Source organism: Metopolophium dirhodum, chromosome 1, assembly GCF_019925205.1.
Source record: "Metopolophium dirhodum isolate CAU chromosome 1, ASM1992520v1, whole genome shotgun sequence".
In the NCBI taxonomy this organism is placed as follows: Eukaryota; Metazoa; Arthropoda; class Insecta; order Hemiptera; family Aphididae; genus Metopolophium; species Metopolophium dirhodum.
The window spans coordinates 88,334,697-88,359,982 of NC_083560.1; the positions used below are offsets into that span (position 1 = coordinate 88,334,697).

General features: G+C 27.5%; 1 protein-coding gene across 1 annotated transcript; it reads right to left on the reverse strand.

Moving 5' to 3' along the window:
- Nucleotides 1–2,261: 2,261 nt before the first annotated feature.
- Nucleotides 2,262–17,934, reverse strand: LOC132937391 (neprilysin-2-like). The gene is made up of 10 exons (XM_061004210.1): nucleotides 17,838–17,934; nucleotides 12,181–12,303; nucleotides 11,798–12,043; nucleotides 9,697–9,908; nucleotides 5,351–5,739; nucleotides 4,768–5,067; nucleotides 4,570–4,669; nucleotides 4,253–4,424; nucleotides 3,485–3,732; nucleotides 2,262–2,603 (listed from the first exon to the last, which is right to left on the reverse strand). Exons 1-10 carry the CDS (start codon nucleotides 17,899–17,901, stop codon nucleotides 2,262–2,264), a joined length of 2,196 nt encoding a protein of 731 aa, XP_060860193.1. The 5' UTR covers nucleotides 17,902–17,934.
- Between the last annotated feature and the right edge of the window lie 7,352 nt (nucleotides 17,935–25,286).

Consider the following 25,286-nt stretch of genomic DNA (forward strand, 5'->3'; position numbering starts at 1 on the left):
GAATTTTCTATACACGATAAAATTTTGAAAATATTTTGACTCTTTTTGAACTGTTTACGGACATTGTCAGTTTTCAATTTTTTTAGTTTTTTTTTCTATAAATATCAATAAAATTTTATTTGTTGGGTAAAAAAGCGTGAAAATGTAATATAAGCCTCCTGATATATCGTTCTAATAGCAGTTAAAAAATATTAAAAATATATAGGCACAGTTTTTTTTATAAGCATTTAAAGTTCAAATTCTGACAAAATTTATCACATGTAAAATTTAATAATTATTTTGTAGTTAAACATTTATAAAATGTTCAACTTTTATAGTTAAGGATTGAAAATTTAAAACAAGGCTCCACGTAAATAGGTTTTTATAAATTACTTTATTCACAATAATATCATCAAATATACTTTTCAAATATATGAACTTTTGGGCCGAAGATTATAACTAAAATATTACCTAATTATTTACGCAACTTTTTAAAATATTTTGTCAACTATATTGTTATCCTGAAAATATTTTTACCATAGTTGGGAAATATTTTTATGCTGTATGGGATTATACTATTTAAAATTAATTTAGTAATCATTATAATAATTATGTAGGTATATTGATAAATATTTTTTAGATTCTGAGCAGAGCGATGAATGTATTGATTTCACAATGATGTGTTAAAATTGTCTGTCATCACCAATCGGAAAAGTAAAACTAATTCTATTTTTTTCAAAAATATATTGTTCGATGGGAAATATAAGAATATCTAAATATTACCATATCTAAGTGTTTTAAAAAAGTTATTACTTAATAAAACGCTTGTCACGTAACAATGACTTACAAATATTAAGCTATCAACAAAAATTGAGTGTTACCCAACAAAAAACACTCCGCCAAACTCTGTGTAAAAACGCTAAGTATAAAAAAAAAAAACTGCTCTAAAAGTTTTGATATAATTTTATAGCTAAGTCTTGGAACTATGGATATAATTTATGTTTAAACAGTCTGCAATTCTAAATTATTTAACTTAGCTTGGCGACTTAAATTAAAAATTTTAAAACACTATAATATAGTCTACTATCATTAAAATAGGTACCTATAGTGTATACTCTAATATTAACATAGGCGCAATTTGGATTAAATTTATGGGGGTACAAGATTTATGTCGACTAAAATGATCAGTGGGGGGATTTACCCTGCACACTCACCATTTATACACCTTCACATTAATCTTAGTATAAACAATTACCTATAACATTATACATTATTATCTATATCATTATTCTAATAGGTACCTATGCATTATTATTATTATGAAAACGGTAAGGTCTTAGAAATAAATGTATCCAAATACCTATAGCATAATATTATAGTCAATAAAAATTTGATGATGATATTAAAAATTTGGGGGTGCTAATATGATTTTTTGGAGTGCTAAGCACCCCCAAGAACCTCCCCCCAAATTGCGAATTTGCTAATATAGTGTTTCAAAGTCGCCAAGCTAAGTTCAATTATTTAGCAGACTATTTTAACATGCATGATATCCACAGTCCAAAATATACTTATATCTATATAAAATTATATCACAATTTTTAGAGATGTTTGTTTATTTTATAATTAGCTTTTTTTCACAGAGTTGGGCGGAGTGTTTTTGTTGGGATAGCAATATAACGTAAATGTTTGTTTTCTGCCGTCTTATTCGGGAATAAGAATATCATGAAAATTAGTTTGAAACAGTGGGCATGTTTGGGGATAAGAGTATTCTGCCGTTGAATGATATTAATAATAGTTTTATTCGACATTATAAACAAAACAGCAAAAAGTCAGAAAACTGGTGGATAGAAGGGAGCTGAAAAGAGTATTTGGAGTATTGACAGCTACATGTAAACTGTAGAAATTAACTGAAAGGTGATTAAAATATTTATTATATTATAATGCATAGGTAACAAAATTTAAGTTCCAAAGAAGTTTGCCTCCATACCTTTACATAGCATTGTTAAGTCAATAAAGTAGTAAGTATAATTTGATAAAAATAAATAGTAAAAAAACAAAACATTTCTTAATCTTAAATTGTTTTGTCAGATAATAAAAAATCTTTACACTGCTATAAACATATATTTATATATAAAATAATTTAGGTACACGTTATATTATGATCATGATTTGTTAGTTGTTAATAGTTGTTGTACACTCATACATTGTAATTAAAAAAAAGAAAAAAATAATAATAATAAAGATTATAATAATATTATTATATTCCTGAACAGATAGTGGTCTCACCACAACTGGCACTTATTGGCCGGGTTCATTTTGGAGCCTAGAGGACACTTGAAGTCGTCGCTGAAGTCTTTAATGTTGGAAAATGAGCCGATTACCCGGAAACGGGAGGGCGAATGCCCGTCGTATTTTCTAATAACATTTATATATGTCATACTATCCTTGGAGCACGACAAATGGGCGTTGCTCAACCAAAACATCTGCAGAGGCGTGTACTCTTGGAGCCCGGGCAGTCGTGGTTCGACGCCATGTTCTTTGACCCACTCTCTGTACGCGTTATACGCCAACTTCAAACCTCCCCTGTCTGCTATATTTTCGCCCAGCGTCAGAGTGCCGTTCACCTACGGAAAATAAGTCGTTAGGTTAGGTCGTTGTCTTAGGCTGGGATTGTTTAAATGAGGAAAGAACGTGATGGGGAGAAGTGGTATTGCGCAAAAAGTGTAGATAAACGAAACGTATTAATACATTTTTTTAAAAATAAATTTTATCAATGTTTTTTTTGAAACAACAGTTACACGTCAACGACGATCTGATAAAGAAGTGTATTTTGAGCGGTGACTATTCGATAAGATCCACGTGTTTGTACGGGGACGTTTTTAACTCATATATTATTGAAAGGGATTATTGAGAGATATCAAACACAATAAAACAAATGTTGAAATGTTCATTTATATAGATTGAGTATAAACGTTTAACTGCAAATGTATTCTATCAATAAGACAATTTGTGATTCTGATATTAGATCAAAATTTCGTATGATACATACATATTTTATAATAGTATACCTATACTTGTATTGTATGATAAAATATTATGTATCTACTAAAACATTATCAGGATTGTTTTTTTTTTGTATTATTATACACTTGTATAATACTTGTAATATGGAATATATAAATTTACTACTGTTTGGTGCAGGATGCAGATTGCAGATGTGGCTGGTATATTTTTTTACTTGAGGGGAATTTTTAACAGTTCCATTCGAACATAATATAAATACATATTTGAATTACTTTTTACAACTCATAATAAAAATCCATAGGTATAATATGTGCAATTAGATTTTTTAGTAGTGAAATGAGTGAACCACCTTTAGAACTATATCTAGATATAAGAAATTGGGGGAAAATTACATTTTCAATAACATAATATGATATAATTTAACCTTAAATTTAAACCATGATAAAACGTAGACTTAAGAAATGTATTTTATTACACACACCTTAAGACCTTCATTAATGGTATAATTTCCATACTGTCTGATGAAACACTGTTCCTTTTCCAAAAAGCGTTTATTCGTCTCCTCCGCCCACCAATTTGCCAAGTTGCCATGCAGATCAAACTTTCTGCCTGAGTTATCAAAACCATGAGTGATCTCGTGACCAATTATAGAACCAATGGAACTGTAAATCATGTATCGAGGAAGATCGTTGGAGAAGGACAACCCTTTCAATAAAGCAGCGGTAAACACTAGAAAATTAAAATCATTTTTATTTTATAGTATAGCAAATACGGTTGTAATCATGCCTATGTTTATGTACTTATATTATATTATATTATTTTATATAGGTATAGTGTTCAAATTTATAAATTATAAATTTACGAAAAACTCTTTTAAAATTTTTTCTTTAAAGTATATATAACTTAACTTTTTAAAAAGTTTAATAATATACATTAAGTATTGAGTTTAGTGGAGAAAAAAGTAATTGAACTTTTTAGCGTTCCCTTTTATATTTTTGATTTACTCTGCTCCAAAATTTACTTCACCCAAAATATTGTTGATAGACCACGAAAATAACTTACTGTTCGATGATTTCTATATTTTGTTGATTTTTTAAAAAAAATATAAATTGCTAATTTGTATGCCTGATTTTTGTTTAAAATATGGATTCTAATTTTCAACAATTACACAACACGATTGGCCACTCAATAATTAATAACTAGGATACGTTTAGTATAAAATACTATATGTTATTCCAATATTACTCACGGATGCTGTTTTCCTCAGGAATATAGAACGCATTTGGCTCTGCTACCAGACCACTGTTCCGAACCCAATCCGATTTATTAACAGGTTTCCTTAATTTCGAAAACTCATAGTCAGTGCTAAATTTAGTCAAATTCAATACTGATGTATAAAAGTCTTGGTCGTTGACTTCCAACTAAGAAAAAAAATACATAATTAGTAAGTAGTACCTAACCAAATACTCATAAATCATAATAAAAACCATTTTAATATGTTTTTATCACGTATTGTATTCTAATCTCCTATTATGCGCTATAGTTTTGACTTCTGCAATTAATTACATTTTCATAATACGAATTTAGCTTTCCGTCGTCCAATAATTCATTGGGGTATGCAATATCATTCTCTAATATCAACTTTGCTTTGTCCATCGCGTTTTTCCTAAACGAAAAAAAAAATAATAATGTCAACATTTTTTTATGTCTACTCTCTGTATCTATTTATATTTAGTACTAGATCAACCGAAGTTTAAACTTTACCTTGTTTCATCGTCCATCCACTCATTTGATAATAGCATTTTGTATAATTCCTTTTTTATAACCTTCACCATTTCTAAAGCATTATTTTTAGTGTTTTCATTGGAAAACCGTCGAACGTACATCGATCCAATGGCAATCTTAAATAATTCAAAACTGATATCCGCGCATTCTTTCCATCGAGGGACTTCTTTAATTGAGAAGATGCGTTTTTTATACGTACTCTTTGTTTGTCTCAGTTCTTTAGTCAGGTATTTTACGGCATCATTAACAGATCTCCACATCATGTAATTTGCTTGGACCCTGAAGGCAAAATCAAATTAAGTTCTACTGCGTTTTTAGTGAATTCTACATAAACCATTTCAATAAAAATTTTAGTTGAATTTTGACAAATTTTATAATACGTAATTACGAAAAATTATATATTGGAAAATACATTTGTATTATGTTGACGTAGATAATTGGCTATTACTGCTTTTATTATAAAATCAAATGAGGGTAATATTTTGAATTAAATGATACAAATTTGCTTTTTAATCTATTACAGTTTTGTATTTGTTTTATAACATTTGCATTTAATATTTACCTTTTGGGCGTTTTGCTGAGTAGTGCTCCAAGACCCGAAAAGTATTTCGGCGAAGACACAATTATAATGTCATCTTGACGTATGAATTGTTTCAACAGTTTGTTAAGAAACTCTTGCCATGGTATGCTCGGAAACTTTTGTTGTAGATCGGTGATATTCATCGGATTGTACATTTTGAATAAGTCATTTGTTTCTTCCAGTGGCATCGATATCTTGGCCAATTCTACCTCAAATTCTAATGACTCCTTCAGCTCCTCGGTGGCCCTCTGCCGGTCAGCTCCAAACAGCACTGCGATGTCCACCATGTACTTGTAGTACTCGTCCACAACTAAATAGTTTGTGCCCTTGACCAGGTACTGGTGAGAGAGTTCAAAGGACGCTTGTTCCAGCTGAAATGTTTGTCGGGTGCAACAACACCCGCTAAACGCATTATTTATAGTAAATAGTAAACTTTCCTGATTATATGGTCACCATTATGATGGTGAAATCTCCATATTATGGTAAACTCTATCAGGTCAACGTATATGTTTAACTGGGTAAATTTCCCATAACTTTTGTAGGTGGTGGGTGAGTAGGTGGGTGATTGCTTAAAGCTTAAAGGTCTTGTTGAATTCAATAAATTACTACTAAATATACAATATTGTAAAAATTATATATTCAAACGCTCGTACAAAATTATTGTTACTTAACGCTAAACTGAATTGTTTTTTTATGAGTAGAAAATGTATGCGAAATCTTCTATTGCAATTTTTAATGTTAGGTATGAAAAGAAAGACTTATATGAATTTCTAACTAAATAATTATTTACTACATTTAAATAATTTCTCATTGCGATAAATAACTGAAAATGTTTCAAAATTGTTTGAAAATATTACCATGTATGGATAATGGTCGTTTTAACATTTATTAAAAATTTCAAGTATCTAGGTTCATTCGTTTTTAAGTTACAATAAATTATCAAAAATTGATTGATGAAAATTGATTTATTTACCTATGAAAATACATAATCGTAAAAATTTAAATTTAAACACTCATAAAAAATTAATGTTGTATTTCGGTAAAGTTTATTTTTTTGTTGAAGGTATGTAAATTTGGGGGAAATCTTCATAAACATTTATAATGTTAGCTTTGAAAAGTAAATCATTTATGAATTTCTAACTGAAAAATTGTCGATATTTTGTTAAAATGTTGTCAACATTTTAACTTCAATTGCATATAAAAAAAAGTCGTGCTTATATATTTCTTATTTTTTTGAACTCACATATATGAAACTTATAAGGAATCTTGTATTACATTTTCAAGATCTTTTACTAAGTGAAAAAGTTTTTATCGAGAATAGTTTAAAAATAATAAAAAAATTCTGAAAATTTCTCAAGGGTTATAATAACTAGCCCAAAAAGAGTAAAAATATTATAAAAATATTACAATTTATGTGAAATACTAGAATAAATATTTGGTAAAAATGTCTATGTTCTATGGTTATTCATTTTTGAGATACACCAAAAACATAAAATTGATTTATATATTATATCACTTTTCTTTCACTTTTGTTTTGTTTTTCTCGACGCTTTCTAAAACCACTTGGAATTTTCAATTTTTACCTCAAAAGTGCCACTAAGGTTACTTTTCTATCAGAAAATATGCAGATCTCAAAAATCGAAGCATGCTTTCTATCCAAAATGTTGCTGACAGACAGAAAAAAAAGCACACATCATTGTAAAACCAATACGTCTAAAATCTGTAACCAGTTGCAACCAAAATTAATTAATAGGTGTACAATAATTCTACAAATTATTATAGTAAAATATAATTACGTAACCAATGGCAACCCTATAAATAATAAATAATATATGCGTTTCTTTTTTGTGTACCAATATATTTATTAATAAGTGAAAAAGTGAGTTTCCCTTCAGGTACATATTATAGTGGTTGAAAAACTCCCTCCATGTCTCAAGGACTCTTTTTATTGAATCCGGTCCAGTAATTGTTGAGTCCCTAGCTAATTAACACATAAGTAGACGGAAATACAGATAAACATTAATTTGATTACAGATAGAACCTTATTTAGATATGAATCATTTGTAGGTTTAAATAATATAATTATACACAAGTTAGGTAAGCTCAGTCGTCGTGCTTGCTAAATGCCTGGTTTCTAAAAATATTCTAGTACAACGCAATAAACTATAATTCCATATTATACTATTTTAAACAAATTTGGTAACCTTTATAATAATTATATAGGTATTTTGATGCCAATTTTTTTAGTACTGGATGTAGTATTAATCAATAATGAATATTTAATCATATTTCGACATTTTTAGATTCTGTGCGGACTGCGAAATGATGAATGTATTGGTTTTACGATGTGTTTTTAATTTTGTCTGTGTCATCACCTTTTGGGACAGTAAACATCCTTCGATTTTCTTCAACAGTATATTTTATGATATGAAAATGAATATAGTTGTTACTTTGGCCGGTCAAAAGTAAAATTTTCCCAATAGTTTTCAAAAGCGTCAGGGAAAACAAACAATTAAGGAATAACTAGGTTTTTTACGCAGTTTTTAAAAAAATCAATTTTGTTTTATTGTAACTATAGACACATGAAATTTCCACTGAATTTTAATATCACCAATTACTCTTTCACCATAGAGTTTTCGAAATATTGCGACTTTTTATTGAGCTATTTATAACTAGCTAATATTAGAAATTTGAATTGAAGATTTCCCACTAAGTTCATCTTTTTTAGCGTTAAATTAACGAATTCCAATTGATCAATTTATAATATGTGGTTCTAGTTTAAAAACTAATATTTGTGACACATCGTCTTCATTCAAAATCTTATTCGTATGCAATGATTTATCATTGAATTCAAATCTAACACATCCATTAGAATGACATACTCGATAAATACTTTACAGCATAATGGTACCCACTTGTCCACCTATTTAGTATTGGATATAGGAATAATCCGTAATGAATAAGTTACTCATGTTTTGAAATTGTTTAATACTTGCTAGTATGCATATACTTTGAATTGAAACGTTATAAAAACAATTTTTAGTACTGGAATAAATTATCACCTAAATATGAACAATCATAACTATTTAGGTTTAGGTACTCGGATGGATGGATACAATGGAGATATAATAGTATATAACTACATAAGTAAGTTGATCTTAATTTATGTTTGGAAAACTAAAACTATGCTGAACCTTTTAAATTATCAAGTGTAGTAACTAGTAAGTTACAAAAACATATTGGTATGCAATATTACAAGTGAATATACATAAATAAATAATAATTAATTATACATTCTGCAGCATTCATGAATTAAATTTTCTAATTATTCAATTCATACAAAAAGAGAAAAATATCATAGTTAACAACATTTGTTGAAAATTGTATCGCCTGTATTTTTGTATAGAAACTATTATTAATGATAATTGAGAATAACAATTTATTTGGTCATCAGGAAACCATAACCAACAATTCTGCCAAGTTTCAAAACTTTTCAATTCATTTCATTGAGTACTATAGTGCAACTATACTACTCATTGTGAAATAAATTACTTTAGGTACTTGAAATATAAATATTTTACAAATTATACGTAGTTATATAAGCACATTGTTGATCGTCTTCGCCCAAAGTTGTTTTCCATATACAATGATTTATCATTTAATTCAAATTTAGCACATGCATTAGGGTGACTCACTCGAATCTTACTACATAACATCAGAGCAGTTAACTATTCCACCTATTTTTAATATTATTTACCATACATTTTATGTATGTATTTATACTAAAATATAGACATATTATGAATATATTATTATATTTTAAATTATGTTTAATGTCATAGAAATGTATACGTTTTTAATATAATTTATCTTTACTTCAAGCTAATTTAAATTTAATTATAATGGGTATAATATGAAGGTATATGGACAATAAGTACCATAATAATATATGCAATATATTTACCTACCTGTTCTTACTATTTTACTAATTTCAAATTAATTGTTTATCCACGTATTAATGCGTATATTGTGAAGAGGAAAGAGTTAGTAAAATATGCAAATTATATGCTCTCTAATAACAAAATATACCTTAACCCTTGAACATGGATCGATATTTAATGTATAATTAGGTCTATAAAATCAGATTGATTTGAATCGCTCATATTTTAAACTTTCACAGTCATGCCCATGGGACTCGTGCATACAAATTACACACAGTGTGAATACAAAAATGTTTATAATTGAGGACTCTGCACATAACGACAACAGATAATTGTTTTCGTCTGATGTTGAATATAATGATATTGTATAATTAAAGAATAGCTTACGTTAATAGCTGCTTTCGTATGGTTTTTTAAATCTGGTGTGATTTTTAATTTTATTAAGAAATCCATGTTCCGGCCTATTTCTTTAAAACCGTTCAGGCTGTCCATCCAATTGAAATTCGATTCGTTCCAATTCTCAGCTTCCAGCAATGGCCATCCACCGAGGCTCTTCAACATTTCCTTCATTGGTCTCAAGCCTATCTTTTCAATTTTCTCTATTAACATACAATTTATAGCAAATTATTTGATACATCTGTGTTTCCAAATCACGTGATAAAATCATGATCTAGATCGAATTTTGTGAGTGGTATTTTTGAGACAGAACTAATTTGCGTGAAATACGAATAACATATTTAATATTCAGTAAAAATGATCATCGAATGTGTTAATACTTAAAATTTAAATTAAAAAAAATAGGTAATATATCTACATTTTACATATATCTTGTGTTATAATGTGTTTGATAAATAAAACAGTTCAAAAGTTGTAAAAATCAAAACAAAATTTAATCGTCTACCTCTAATCAACTCACATTCATAATCCAAATTATAGTTTATTATTGAATTTTCGAGCAATATATTATATAATATTCTATTAAACATAACAATATGTGTTGGTCATTTGTTCTATTCCGACTACGGCAGAGGTAAGACGTGTGTTCTTCCTCCGTACCTAAATCATAGTTTATCAGTACCGGTATAATATCTTTTGTTTAAATATATAATAATACTAGCTGATCCCGTGCACTTTGTTGTCCGTTAAATGTATCAACTCTATATGACTCAAACTTTGTTCAATTCGTTATTTAATATTCGGTGTATGGTGTTTAAAATATATCTTAATTTTTCCGTTGCCTGAAATAAAAATTCTGGTTCGCAGCAGTACATTATTAGGTAGGCAATCTACCTGCGGTAGACCGCGGACACCGTGCTGTTTGTACTTAAGTGTATGATTTTAAGTTCGGCCAAATTACACACATTGTAAAACTGTCATCAAGATCGGTCCAGTAGTTTCGGAGTTTATTCCGGACAAAGACGTGACACGGGATTTTTATATTATTATATAAGATATCTAAGTTGTTACGAAAGTCTCCGTCTTAATACGCGAACTACTATTTTATCTTATTTTATCGCCCATTGATTGATATATTATCTAATTTTTATAGTTGCCGATAGTAATTAAGCTTAGGTATCTATAATGTCGTTCAAGTGTATAAAATGGTGTGCAGCATTAATGATAAGGGACTCTCTGGAATGTTCGGTCTGTAAAAATATGGCACATTACTATTTTATAGGCTATAAAGAAGTAAATTTTAATAAAATGTCGAATACCACTAAAACAAGATTTACTTGTTCAAGTTGCTCAAAAACTCACCAAAAATCTCCAAAATTAAAACCTAATAATGAACTCGTGTTGCAACATACTAATACTGTAGAGAAAAATATCGAAGAACTCATCATATCAGTTTCGTTTTTGAGCTCGCAGTAGGACAATTTTACTAAATTTACTAAATCTTCCTATACAAACTAATACTATTCTAATTAAAGAAACATTACATAAACATTTAATACCTGTATCAGATCATGAACATAACACTAGATATAAGAGAAATATTAATATACGCTTACTTCAGTGCCAAACATTTTTAGACAAAAAAGTGTCTTGTATACTGGTCTTGATTTATGTCGTTGGTTAAATATTAATATTAATCAGTTTGATAATTTAAAGTCATTCAAAACTCATCCTAAGTATATGGATTTTTAAAAGATAATAGAATTATAATAAGGCTGAAATGTAAAATTGTACTTAAGTAACAGATTGTTTTTTACATTTTTTTCGTATTCTTAAGGTGATGAGAACTCGCTCCTTCAACTCAAGCTTTGCTTTTAGGGGTGCTGCAATATGTAACCAATGGTATTTTATGTAATTTTTTTTTTGTACTATTTATGTTGTTGCTGAAATAAAGTTCATTATTATTATTATTATTATTATTATTTGTTCAAACTTTAATTCACGCAACTCGAACATGTCACGAAAATATAAAATATATTATAATATGATTGTATAATTTTGCTAATCTAATAAATTTGTAAGACCATTATACCTAGGTCCATGCACGATTTAAACAGTAATTTCATCATCTTGAACGGTCTTAGTTCATCTGGTTGAATGGGTTCGTTGACGATCATTCGCCTCTGATTTATAGTTACATCATTAATCACTGACATTATGCTTCGTGACATTTCGCCATCATTGAGAACTGTGTTTTTTATAAAATTACCACACGCAAACTGATAGAAATCATCACATGGATCTACTGATTGATCCAGGTTGTTGATTAAGGAAGCCGCTGGAATATTATTCAGTTTTAATATCATATAAAGCATACAGACATATATATTTATCAATCGTACAATGTAAACGTTTTATTAAATTTATTATAAATCAGAAATTAATCTAGTCGTATATCAAATGAATGACCCTTACCAGTTTTCACACAACCGGTTGACAAGCAAAAAAGGTCATCTTTTTTGTATTCACTATTCTGGAGCAGCCTCCATGAATTGGCAACCAAACCATTATTTTCATGTGATATCGACGGAAGATTCTCTGTGAAAATTACGGAATGGGTCGTACATTATAATTGTATAACCTAGGTAGTTTAATTGTCATTCTACCTAATTTATATGTAGCATAATACTATGCTGGAGGTTAATCGAAGTTGTAATTTTTATAAAGTCCATTTGTTGGATTAATAAAAATAATTAAAAATAAATAAATAAATAATATTATAATCTTAGATATATCATATATGTGAATGCAACGTGAAGTATTTAATTATACATTTTTACTGGATAGTCAACTCGACGCGTTGTAAATCAGTTAACAAATAATCGAAGTCTGATCATATTTATAGAATATTATAAAATAATAACATGATAAAATTGCAGCGATTAAAGTTTGGTACCATTAAATAAATTGTTGTTTTTTTAAAATATAAACTATAATTACTAATTGCGATAAACATGCTCACTATTAAGAAAGGTATATTATTATAACGTCCAACCGGCTCTTATTTCGATATTATTAATATTAATAAATAAGTTTAAAAAGTATAAACACAATACGACTACATATTTTCACATAACCAATGAAAACATTTCTGTATTATAATTTATATTATATTATACATTAAGGAGAACTGAAATGTGTAGTTGGATGGTGATCCTACATTTCATGTTTACAATAAATACTCCACCAAATCAAGACATTTTTAGTTTCAAACTCGTATCCCTCTTCCTGCAGTATGTACAAGACGAGAACAAACAATATGGTCAAGTAGAAAAATCGGTCACGCAACATCACCCACGATAAATTAATGAAAAAAGAACGAAGACGTTTGTTTGAATTCTATAACTCATCTTTAATATTTATAAAACACCTCCTCCTTGAATGCCCATACTTAGCCGAAGAGAGAAAAATCTTTCAACAGCCGACGAATCTTGGAAATATTTTATCAATAAAAATCTTTAATTTATTAATGTAAATACTTTAAAAAAACTAATCTGTAAAACCGAATTTAAATATTTTACATAGGTATGAGGTATCTACTATTATAACTAATACTATTCTAAATTCTTATTACCAAATTGCATGTCTAATGTACGGTTATTATGAAAAATGTACATATTATTTTAGTGAAATAAAATGTACACTGTTTTGGCTAATGACTTAATTTTTGAAGCCGATATAAATATTTAAAAATAAGAATAATAATAATTACTTAATAATAAAATTGATTTTATTTAATCGAAATGCATTTTTTCCAATTATAAGTTTAATGTATACTATGTTTGATACTAATTTTAGAAGTTTTATACTAATGTTTAATGTTTACTAACATGCCTTGAAGCATGAGAGATATCCTTAACTGAGGCAATTTGTATTCTAAATATAAAACAATGCAAAAATGTATATTTTAAATAATACAAATACAAGTATACAAGGTAAAGCAATAAATAAAAATTAGAAACCGTTTTAGAAAAAAATTGTGGTTATACTTCAATGGAAACAATTTATTACAAACATTTATAGAAGGCAAGGATACTTCTCGAACAAATATAAGAAGAATTAACTCTAAATGATATTTGCCGCATGAAATTTGCTCCTATTACATCCGTGGACGTCGAAAGGAGCTTTTCTACGCATAAAAATATTCTTTCGGATAATAGAAGATCTTTGGTGTATGAACATACTATAAATATATTATTGTTCAACGCAATGGTCAAAATTTAGTATGTATTTAGAATGAATAATATTGCACCAAAAGGCCAAAAAAAATTCACGTGTCAACATCATCAAGTCAATTTTTCAAATTTCAGTTTTTTTAAATAAAATAATAAGAATATCTTATATTTTATAAATTCAAAATTAAAATACTAAATTGTATAAAAAAAAATATAAGGCATTTTTAAGGGCATTTATGGCTATTTTGTAGAGCATATTTGTATGGATTTAAGGTGTTGTATTCTAGCTTAGACAATCATACAATTGTAAATTATAATATACAGGATGTAACAAAAACAACTGACCAAAAAAGAAAAAATTTATGCTACTTGAACGTATTACGAAAATTGATATAATTATATGATTAGTAAATAGTTTAAGTAATATACACATGTTACCAAATTTCCAAAAATAATATTTTTAAAAAAGTTATTGCGTTCCAAATTAATTATAATATTAATTATGCTATTTAAAAAAATTCTTATAAATAAACTTAGATAAATGTTTTTACCATCCAAATCGTTCTTATAGTCGGATACACAAATCGGCTATTTTGAATTTATTCAAAAAAGGTGGATAAGTGGATGTCGCTCTGCTGTACAGTAGGTTACAAGTGGGCCACTGTAATGGATGGTGTTAAATTTGAATTCAATGATATAATATCATTGTATAAGAAAAACGATTCTGAGCGAAAACGGTCAGTCAGCCTATGATAGGAGCCTATGAAATAAGTATATTTGATGATATTATTATGAATAAAGTAATTTATATATAACCTATTTACGTGGAGCCTTGTTTTAAATTTTCAATCCTTAGCCATAAAAGTTAAACATTTTATACATTTTTAACTACAAAATAATTTATAAATTATAAATTTGATAAATGTTGTCAAAATTTGAACTTTAAATGTTTATAAAAAAAAATTGTGCTTATGTATTTTTAATATTTATCAACTGCTATTAGAACGACTGAATATCAGGACCCTTATATTAAATTTCCACGCTTTTTTACCCAACAATTAAATGTCCGTAAACAGCTCAAAAAGAGTCAAAATATATTCAAAATTTCATGGTGTATAGAAAATGCTAATATAAACATTCAGTGAAATTTTCAAGTATCTACAGTGATTTGTTTTTTAATTACAATAAAATAAGAAAACTGTTACATGTGAAATCAAGTGAATATCAAATGTTGTAAAAATATAAATTTCAGACGCTCATAAAAATTTAATTTAAGTTTCTTGTAGACATTTTTTTTTGATTAACTTTAGACAAACTTATGAGTAATCTTATATTACATATTCAAATCTTTTTTTTATGAATTCTCAACTCAAAATAATTTGCTAATTTTCGTGATTTTTCCGTATTTTGTCAAAATTTGAACTTTAAATGCTTATAAATAAAAACTGTGACTAAGGATTTTTAATTTTTTTCATCTGCCTTTGAAACAATAACCTAGGAGCCTTCTATTAAATTTTCAAGCTTTTTTACTCAACAGGTAAAATTTTATTGATATTTATAGAAAAAAAAACTAAAAAAAAAGGAAATTGACAATGTCCGTCAACAGCTCAAAATAAGTCAAAATATTTGGAACACGTTATGGTGTATAGAAAATGCTAATATAAACATTCAGTCAAAATTTCATGTCCCTACGGTCATTTGTTTTAGAGTTACACCAAAAACCAAAATCGATTTTCTTGAATCAAATTTTGTGTAAAAACTCCCGTTTTTCCTTAATTTTTCTTTTGTTTTTCACGTCGCTTTTGAAAACTTCTGGGAATTTACTTTTGACCCCCCAAATATCAACTAGATTCCCTTTCCTATCAGAAAAGTTACTGTTGAAGAAAATCCAAGCACTTTTACTGTCCAAAAAGGTGATGACAGACATAAAAATAAAATAAAAAAAGGAGGGTAAGTGGATGTCGCTCTGCTGTACAGTAGGTTACAAGTAGATCACTGTAATGGATGGTCTTAAATTTGAATTCAATGATATAATATCATTGTATGAGAAAAATGATTCTGAGCGAAAACCGTTCAGTCAGTCTATGATATTACCAAGTATATTTCATGATATTATTGTGAATAAAGTAATTTATATATAGCCTATTTACGTGGAGCCTTGTGTTCAATTTACAATCTTTAGCTATAAAAGTTGAACATTTTATAAATTTTTAACTACAAAATAATTATTAAATTATAAATTTGATAAATGTTGTCAAAATTCGTTCTTCAAATGCTTATAAAAAAAAATTTTGCCTATGTATTTTTAATATTTTTCAACTGGTATTGTATTAATATATCAGGAGCCTTGTATTACATTTTTGGCCCAACAGATAAAATTTTATTGATATTTATAGAAAAAAAAACTAAAAAAATTGAAAACCGACAATGTCCGTAAACAGCTCAAAAAGGGTCAAATTATTTTCAAAATGTTATCGTGTATAGAAAATGCTAATATAAACATTAAGTGAAATTGTCAAGTATTTATAACCATTCGTTTTTAATGACAACAAAATAAGAAAATCGTTACACGAGAAATCGAGTGAATATCAAATGTTGTAAAAATATGAATTTTAAACGCTCATAAAAATTTAATTTGACTTTATTGTAGAAATTTTTTTTTTGATAAAAGTAAACAAACTTATGGATAATCTTGTATTACATTTTCAAATCTTAGATTTAAAAACAAAAATTTTTATGAATTCTCAACTCAAAATAATTTGCAAATTTTCATGATTTTTCAATATTTTGTCAATTTATGAACTTTGAATGCTTAGAAAAAAAACTATGTCTAAGGATTTTTATTATTTCTCATCTGCCTTTGAAACAATATATTAGGAGCCTTCTATTAAATTTTCAAGCTTTTTAAGCCAACAAATACAATTTTATTGATATCTTTTGAAAAAATACTAAAAAAAAATGGAAAATGAAAATGTTCCTAAACAGTTCAAAATAAATAAAAATATTTTGAAAATGTTATAGTGTATAGAAAATGCAAATATAAACAACCAGTGAAAATTTCAAGTATAGGTAATTTATTTTAAAGTTACACCAAAAACCAAATTCAATTTTGTGTAAAAATTCCCGTTTTTCCTTAATTTTTCTTTTTTTTATCTTGTCGCTTGTGAAAACTATTGGGAAATTTTTACTTTTGACCCCCCAAAGTACCAACTAGATTCACTTTCCTATCAGAAAAGGTACTGTTGAAGAAAATCGAAGCATCTAAAAGGTGTCCTCAGACACAAAAAAAAAAAAAAAATAAAAAAAAACACACATCATTGTAAAATCAATACATTCATCGCTTCGCTCAGAATCTAAAATTCAAATCAAATTTAAAATTGTTATTACACATGTAGCACAAGTGGCTATAAATTATATATACACAAAAAAATTTAAAAATATTGATTAGAACAAAAGTTATTCCAAAAGTCAGTTCTTTCTGTTATACTCTGTATATATATATTCATATATATATATATAGTATTAACGTAGGTATAAATATAATTTAGCGAATAAGTTGATTATAATTGTATTGGATCAAAGTAACGATATTTTTGTACCAACAACCGTATTACTATTTACTAAATATGTACTTAATATACAATGTATAATGAACTATAATACTACATAGGTGTACCCCATGGGACATGGGGTATGTTTCCAGACATATTTAAAAAGCATATTATGCACTGTTACACATAACAATATTGCAAATATACCGTGTTCCAGTTATCACGACATTAATCGATTGGTAGGTAAAATCATTACCTAACTGCTATTACCTATCTGTCCTTTACTTATTTGTTTGTCGTTACCGAAGGCGATTGATATTATGGCATTACAAATTTTTCGTCTTACTCGCGTTGCAGCTGTGGTTCAAGTAGATCATTGACAGAGCTAGGGCCACGAACGAAGATAGCATTCTGCCGGTGACGATTGCCTGACTCCGTTCCAGGTTTGTCGGGCTTCTGAAATGGAGCAAACACTAATATTATTATTCTGAGGTAATAAAATACGAAAAAGTACGTAGGGATGCGTGTTGTGTGAAATGCATACTAGTATGACTATTGTCTGACTATAGTCGTATTCAAGTATAGGTTCAATCTATTCAATAGTGCGTGATTACGATATCCGGTAAATACATCGACTGGATTCAAAAAAGTTTTTCGGGAGAATCTAGAAGGTAGGTACTGAAATAAACATTTTGTGAAATTTTCAAAATGTAATCCTTCTGGCACAAATCATATGTATTTTTGAAATTAATTATAACACCTATTTTTTGCACACGATTTGGCCTGATCAAATTTTTTATTATTTTTAGTTACACAGTTAAATAAATAAAACAATTTAGTATTTAAATATTTTTATTCATGATTTGAAATTCAGAAATTAATTTGTTCTGAAGGGAATAAAAAGTTTGCGTAAGTGTTATACAATTTATTGAGAAAAAATAAAACTATTTACAAAAAAAAGGTAAACAAGCAAATTTAGCATTTTTAAATTGTATTCAAACAATTTTTACAATTTTATTGTAAATTTTATATTTTTATTTCTTAAATTTGAGTGATGACTGATCAATACATTTTTGAATTTAGGATCAGGTATTATTGGTGTAATTGAGTAAAAGCCTCTGCAAAGGTGTCATTTTTAAGGAGTTCTGTTTATGCAATTCTTTCGTTTCTTGCGACCACTGCTGGTCTTTGTGTGTCGTGTGTGTATACGTGTAGTAAATTATTAGAAGTGTATGTATACGAATACAATACTAATCACTAGTAGTAAGTATTTATAAGTTATAATTATGCAACACGTCATGTTTAAATAGGTGCATAGTTACTAGTTGCCTCTCAAAGTTAAAAATGTCGATAATTTTTATACGAATTGCCTTCAGAATAATATGAAATTTTTCGTTTACCTACCTACTTCAAATGACGTTATTTAATATAACAAAATAGAAAAATATCTATACACTCCTGAGAATAATTTTGAGAATTTATTATTTTTATTTCATATTAAATATAATAAATTTACATTATCCAATTTAACTTAGCTTAACGACGTTAAACATTTAAAATAGTAATAGCATAATGAGTACATAATAATGTATAATTATTTTTAAGTGAAAACTTCTCGTGGGACAAGACGCGTGAAAATATCAGCGAAACGGACAAATGTAGCCCTTTAATTTTCATATATCTGTATAGCTACATACATTAGTCAGGCGTGCCCCAGCCGCAAAAGACGGTCATATGAATATTCTGGGTTGTGTATTATAAATTATAATATACTTTGTTCTTAGACCGTTGTCAGACGCCTATCGTATGTTCCAATATACCCGTTTATACTTTAAAGTATAGTAATTACTATAAATTTTATTTTTTATAATAACTATTCCGATAATCCTATATCGTGATTGTTGAGGATTTTTGAAACTATAATATTATATTGTATAGTATTGGCCTAATGTCGTTTTCAATTATGTATAATGTAAATTATATTATACTATGTACTGTTTAATTTCTCTGTCTACAAAGTTTGAGGCTTTTCCTCGTATTACCATAAATTATTGAATTTTTATATTCAATGACCGTAATAATATATTTGGATTTTCGTACCATATGTTTTATTACTATTATTCCTTTATTGACCCTCTTGTACTATGCAGTAGTAGTACTACACAAAATCTAGAGTCAGGTTGAATTTAAATTTTAAATCCACGTCATTCACTCAATGCGTTCCTTAATTTGTTGCACTTACTTGATAAATAATATCACTATACCATCGGTCAACTGCATAAAAACCAGGGTATACTTTTATCTTCAGCCCTAAGTTACCATTCTTACATTCTATCAATAAGTTTCAATGCATATTATAAGAGTTCATAAAGCGTATCTTATGAGTTGATACCGTCGAAAAGTTTTACACTATTCCTGGAGAATCTCTATGACAGTGATCAAAATAAGAAATAACTTTATTTATAAATATAATAAAATGTGAAACGAAAAATTGAGGTTTAGTTACCTATAAATTATTATGTACACAGTACCTACCTATACTGTTTATATAACTAATTAGTTATAAGTAATAAATAGTAAAATAAAATAATAGTCCAATTGCATATTCCCAGAATATAATAATATATCTATGAATTTAACCATTAATGAGAAATTAAACACGTTTTTATAGACTAATAAATATAATTATATTAGATAATACTATTAGGTAAAATTATCATCATATTTTTCTAATAAAAAATATTAAGTTTTAGTTTTAATTTATCTTATATTTGTCTATATTAACTTATTTTAAGAAGCTAAAAAAATGAATTTACTTGCCAAGCCTTGATATAGTATATACGTTGTTCGACGAATGGCGTGGCGTGAATGACGGCCCGAGAGACTGCACGGCCTCTGGTTCACACCTAAAATGTTGAAAGTAAATGACACTCAATAGAAAAATATAGCTCAATATATACTACAGAAGTTGTAGTTACCAGAAACGAATTTCTACAAATCACTTTTCAGTAACCGATATCGTTATTGAATTTCAGACGTGTAAAAATATAACCAATTACTGATTAGGTAATCGAATAATTATTAATAAAAAATATGATTAGGCTTACATTATACCATAAAAGCGAGCATTAATATGCAAAATTAATGCATTTCCATGAAATATTTTATTGATATTCGATTGGTAATATTAATAAAGTCACGTCAAACACGTAGGTTAAAAACTGTTAAATGACACTGTAGAATAATATAGCTTACATAGTTATATATACTATAGAAGATGTAGTTACCAGAAACAAATTTCCACAAATCACTTAACAGTTGTAGACGATATCGTTATTTGAATTCAGGCGTGTAACAATTTAACCTATTATTGATAAAGTTAATATAACATAAAGTTAATAAGGTAATTTAAAAATAAAATTAAAAAAAGCGGGTAAGTGGATGTTGCTTTACTGTACAGTAGGTTACAAGTGGGTCAATGTTTAATGGATTGTATTAAACTTAAATTCAATGATAGAATATCATTGTATAAAAAAAATGATTCTGAGTGGAGATGGTTTATCAGTCTGGATCTTTTAAATTTTTATTATTTATTATAGCCTTTAAGTTAAATTAATATTATAATGTTATAATTTTTTATTCGTTGCTACGTTGATAAAAAAAGCGTTAGAAATTAAAACCCCATTTTAAGCGGTTTTTCTTAATTTATTAGTAGTTTTTCTCGTAACATTAAATAACTATTGAGAAAATCGAAAAATGACGTTTTTAAAGTAGCATCTTGATCCAATTTGCTAAAAGATAAGGAACTATATTATGCTGAAATCGAAGCACTCCTTCAGGTAGAAATGTTGTATACAAGATATAAAAAATAAATAAATAAACACCATTGTAAAACCACTAGCTTCCTCGCTCCACTCAGAATCTAATATAAATAAATAAAAAATATGAATAGCCTTTAAATTATATTATTATAAATGCATTATGAGCATTAATATGAAAAAGGTAGGCAAGTGGGTCTCGCTCTGCTGTACAGTAGGTTACAAGTGGTTCGCTGCAATGCAAAGCTGGGTAGTAACTAGTTAAAAAGTTAAAACTTAAGTTAATAGTTACTTTTTTTTGATAACTTTTAACTTAACTAGTTAAAAAAAATAGAATGTAGAAAATAACTTAGTAAATAGTTAGTAACTAAGTTATTTCTTTTTATTAATAATTGTAACTTAACTTAGTTATTTTGTTAAAATTAAAGTTATTTGTAAAAAGTTATTTACAATTTCTTCTTATTATGATTTATGAACTGTATATTATTTACATTGATATTTCTGAGAACCGCCAGGATTAATTAAGTAATTTTGTCACTTTGAACACTTCTATTAGTTCTAATAGTTTGATTGCTACTTTTAATAAACTGATGAGATTAGGACTGTAAAAATATTTTTGAAGTAACATTTTTATATTTTATATTATAATGTGAACTGTAAATATTTTCTTTTTTATATCGATGTTTTAAACATTTTCCTTCAAATTCAAAAAAGAAACATTTAACTTAGACAACATTTAAAACTGAAAATAACTATTAATTTCACAAGTGTGCCTTATAGCAGAACTAGCAGCAGTAGATTAATTTATATTTTTTGTTTAGAATATGATTAAATAGGTACTATATTATACTATTTTTTTTTTTTTTTTGTTTTTCAATCCGGAGATTGGTTTTTAACAAATGTTTCACAATAAATGACTTCTCCATTTTTCTCTATCATTCGCCATATTTTTAAGCTCCCTGTAGGAAGTGACTCCTGCATCCTGCATTATTTGACTAATGTATCTCGTCCTAGGTCTTCCTCTTGATCTTGTACCCTCTATCATACCTTCGATTATTATACTATGCAGTTCGTCTCCATGCCTCAACGTGTGTCCTATCATCTGCCATCTCCTTCTCTTTATGGTGTCTAACAGTGTTCGTTTTTAATCTATTGTTCTCAGGATGTCTTCATTTGATCTTCTATCAGTCCAGCTTATTCTCTGCATTTTCCTCCAACACCACATCTCGAGAACTTCTAACATATCTTTTTCTTTCTTATTAATTGTCCAGGTCTCACTTCCATATAATGCCACACTCCAGACATATGTTTTTATGAGCCGTTTCTTCGTTGTTATGTTCATATTTTATGATGTTAGTATTTTTCTCTTTTTAAGGAATGTGTTCTTTGCTTGACCTATCCTGCTTCTGATTTCTTTAATTGATTTCCCGTCGTCTGTTATAATGCTGCCCAAGTATTTGAAACGGTCTACTTGGATAATTTCTTTGTTTTCTAATGTTATATTTATAGATGGTACGTTTTTCTTGTAGCATACTAAGGTTTTTGTCTTAGCTGAATTTATTTTCAGACTATATTCTTTAAACGTAAAATTCATTACATTTAATGCTGCTTGTAGGTCTTCCTCAGATGATGCGAGAACGACTATATCATCAGCAAAGCGAAGCATGGTTATTAGTACCCCTCCTATTTTCACTCCGATTCCTTTTTGTTCTAACCAATGCTTTATGACATTTATTGCTTTTTCAATAAATACATTGAACAATGCAGGTGAAAGTGGGCACCCTTGTCTCACCCCTTTTTGGATTCTAGCAGTCACTGTTGTTGTATTAATGTTGATAGTGGTTTCTTGTTCTTCATAAATCTTATAGAGAATACGTCTGTCTTTAAAATCTATCACTGTTTCTTCCAAAATTTTAAAAAGACTTGTCCAATTTATGCTATATTATACTATATTCTATTCTATATTTCTATTGTATTTTAGTGGAAACAAATGGAAAAAAATCATACTTCAAGATTCAACTACTATTTAATTGTTTTTGATAAATAAATACTATTATTAAAATTATACTGCAAATATATAATTTTGATCAGTATGTAAGGTACAGCTATAACAATAATCTAAAACAGTTGTATAATTTATAAAATAATATAGTCTGTGCATTTGTTATTAATTTGTTTTACTTTATACCAAAACTAGTTATTTTCCTACGATGAGATAAAAAAAAACGTTTATGAGTAAGACAAAGGTATTTAAAAAAAAAAGTAACTTAACTTTTAGCTTAACTTAGTTATTATTTTCATGTAAATTTATAACTTAACTTAGTTACTCAAATTCAGTAACTTTTTAAAACTAACTTAAACTTAGCTTAGTTATTTTTCATTTTAGGATAACTTAAAATAGTTAAAAAAAATTGGTAAACTTGCCCAGCTTTGCTGTAATATATGGTGTTAAATTTGAATTCAATGATATAATATAATTGTATAAGAAAAACGATTCTGAGCGAAAACAGTCAGTCAGCCTATGATATTACCAAGTATATTCGATGATATTATTGTGAATAAAGTAATTTATATACAACCTATTTACGTGGAGCCTTGTTTTAAATGTTCAATCCTTAGCCATAAAAGTTAAACATTTTATACATTTTTAACTACAAAATAATTAATAAATTATAAATTTGATAAATGTTGTCAACATTTGAACTTTAAATGCTTATAAAAAAAAATTGTGCCTATGTATTTTTAATATTTTTTAACTGCTATTTTAATAATATATCAGGCGCCTTGCATTAAATTTTTACGCTTTTTTACACAACAAATAAAATTTTATTGATATTTATAGAAAAAAAAACTGAAAAAATTGAAAACTGACAATGTCCGTAAAGAGCTCAAAAAGAGTCAAATTATTTTCAAAATGTTATGGTATATAGAAAATGCTTATATAAACATTCAGTGAAATTTTCAAATATCTACAGTCATTCGTTTTTCAATTACAATAAAATAAGAAAATTGTTACATGAGAAATCAAGTGAATATCAAATGTTGTAAAAATATAAATTTCAGACGCTCATAAAAATTTAATTTAAGTTTCTTGTAGACATTTTTTTTTTTTTGATAAAGGTAGACAAACTTATGAGTAATCTTATATTACATTTTAAAACCTTAGATTTAGAAAAAAATAATTTGTATGAATTCTCAACTCAAAATAATTTGCTAATTTTCGTGATTTTTCCGTATTTTGTCAAAATTTGAACTTTAAATGCTTATAAATAAAAACTGTGACTAAGGATTTTTAATTTTTTTCATCTGCCTTTGAAACAATAACCTAGGAGTCTTCTATTAAATTTTCAAGCTTTTTTTCTCAACAGGTAAAATTTTATTGATATTTATAGAAAAAAAAACTAAAAAAAAAGGAAATTGACAATGTCCGTCAACAGCTCAAAAAGAGTCAAAATATTTTCAAAATTGTATGGTGTATAGAAAATGCTAATATAAACATTCAGTCAAAATTTCATGTCCCTACGGTCATTTGTTTTAGAGTTACACCAAAAACCAAAATCGATTTTCTTGAATCAAATTTTGTGTAAAAACTCCCGTTTTTCCTTAATTTTTCTTTTGTTTTTCACGTCGCTTTTGAAAACTTCTGGGAATTTACTTTTGACCCCCCAAATATCAACTAGATTCCCTTTCCTATCATAAAAGTTACTGTTGAAGAAAATCCAAGCACTTTTACTGTCCAAAAAGGTGATGACAGACACAAAAATAAAAAAAAACATACATCATTGTAAAATCAATACATACATCGCTTCGCTCAGAATCTAACACATAATTAAAATTCATAGGTAAAATATGTGCAATTACTATTTGATTGTTCGGTAAAGGGAAGCACCATCATTAGAATTTTTGGAATCTATAGATATAGGAATTCGGGAAAATTAAATTTTTAACAAATGATAATTTAACTTCGAAATTAAACC

What these genes read in the sequence shown, in the direction of transcription:
- LOC132937391 (XM_061004210.1), bottom strand. Translation starts at nt 17,901, where the DNA reads ATGCTATCTTCGTTCGTGGCCCTAGCTCTGTCAATGATCTACTTGAAC. An exon ending in AACCGGTTGTGTGAAAACTG is followed by an intron (nt 12,044 to 12,180) that starts GTAAGGGTCATT and finishes ATAATATTCCAG; the next exon opens with CGGCTTCCTTAATCAACAAC. An exon ending in TGGATGGACGATGAAACAAG is followed by an intron (nt 4,670 to 4,767) that starts GTAAAGTTTAAA and finishes TTTTTCGTTTAG; the next exon opens with GAAAAACGCGATGGACAAAG.